Raw genomic sequence first — 481 nt, 5'->3', positions numbered from 1 at the left:
CGGTTGGGTGGGTTGCTTGGAGGGCATCCTTCCTGCTGCTGTGGCACTCAGCAGGGAGCTGGGTTTGTTTGCAAAGTCAGGGTTTGCTGAGTGTCCCCTCTGCCACCCAGGTGCCAAGCACAAGTCGATGCTGGAAGGTCACAGCACCCAGATGCGGCGAGGCCGAGGCAAGCTCCTCTCCCGGGCAGGCCACAAGTCCAAGCGGATCGGCAACAAGGGCAGCATCAACATCCAGAACAAGGCGTTTCACTGCCAAGTGTGCGAGATCTACGTGAACTCGGAGACCCAGCTCAAACAGGTGACGATGCCAGGCCTGGTGCGTGCCTTTCCCCTGGGAACGCAGGGGCACCGGGAGCAGGGACCCCTCTGCACAGGCACTGGGGGCTTGGGGGGTGGGTAGAATCATAGACTCATGGAATGGTTTGGGTTGGGAGGGACCCCTAGAGGTCACCCAGCCCAACCCCCCTGCAGGAGCAGGGAC

At 61.7% G+C, this 481-nt stretch overlaps 1 protein-coding gene across 1 annotated transcript in view; it reads left to right on the top strand.

Annotated features, from left to right (window-relative positions):
* Window positions 1-110: 110 nt before the first annotated feature.
* LOC104131400 (zinc finger protein 385C-like) overlaps window positions 111-481 on the top strand; it is a gene marked incomplete at its 5' end in the record, with an annotated part of 2,754 nt that continues 2,383 nt past the window's right edge. Inside the window, one exon of the mRNA XM_009644561.1 lies at window positions 111-298. Within this exon, the coding sequence (XP_009642856.1) occupies window positions 111-298 (188 nt within the window). The remainder of the gene's footprint in view (window positions 299-481) is intronic.

Source organism: Egretta garzetta, unplaced genomic scaffold, assembly GCF_000687185.1.
Source record: "Egretta garzetta isolate BGI_Z169 unplaced genomic scaffold, ASM68718v1 scaffold728, whole genome shotgun sequence".
In the NCBI taxonomy this organism is placed as follows: Eukaryota; Metazoa; Chordata; class Aves; order Pelecaniformes; family Ardeidae; genus Egretta; species Egretta garzetta.
This window is presented reverse-complemented; position numbering and strand designations above follow the sequence as displayed.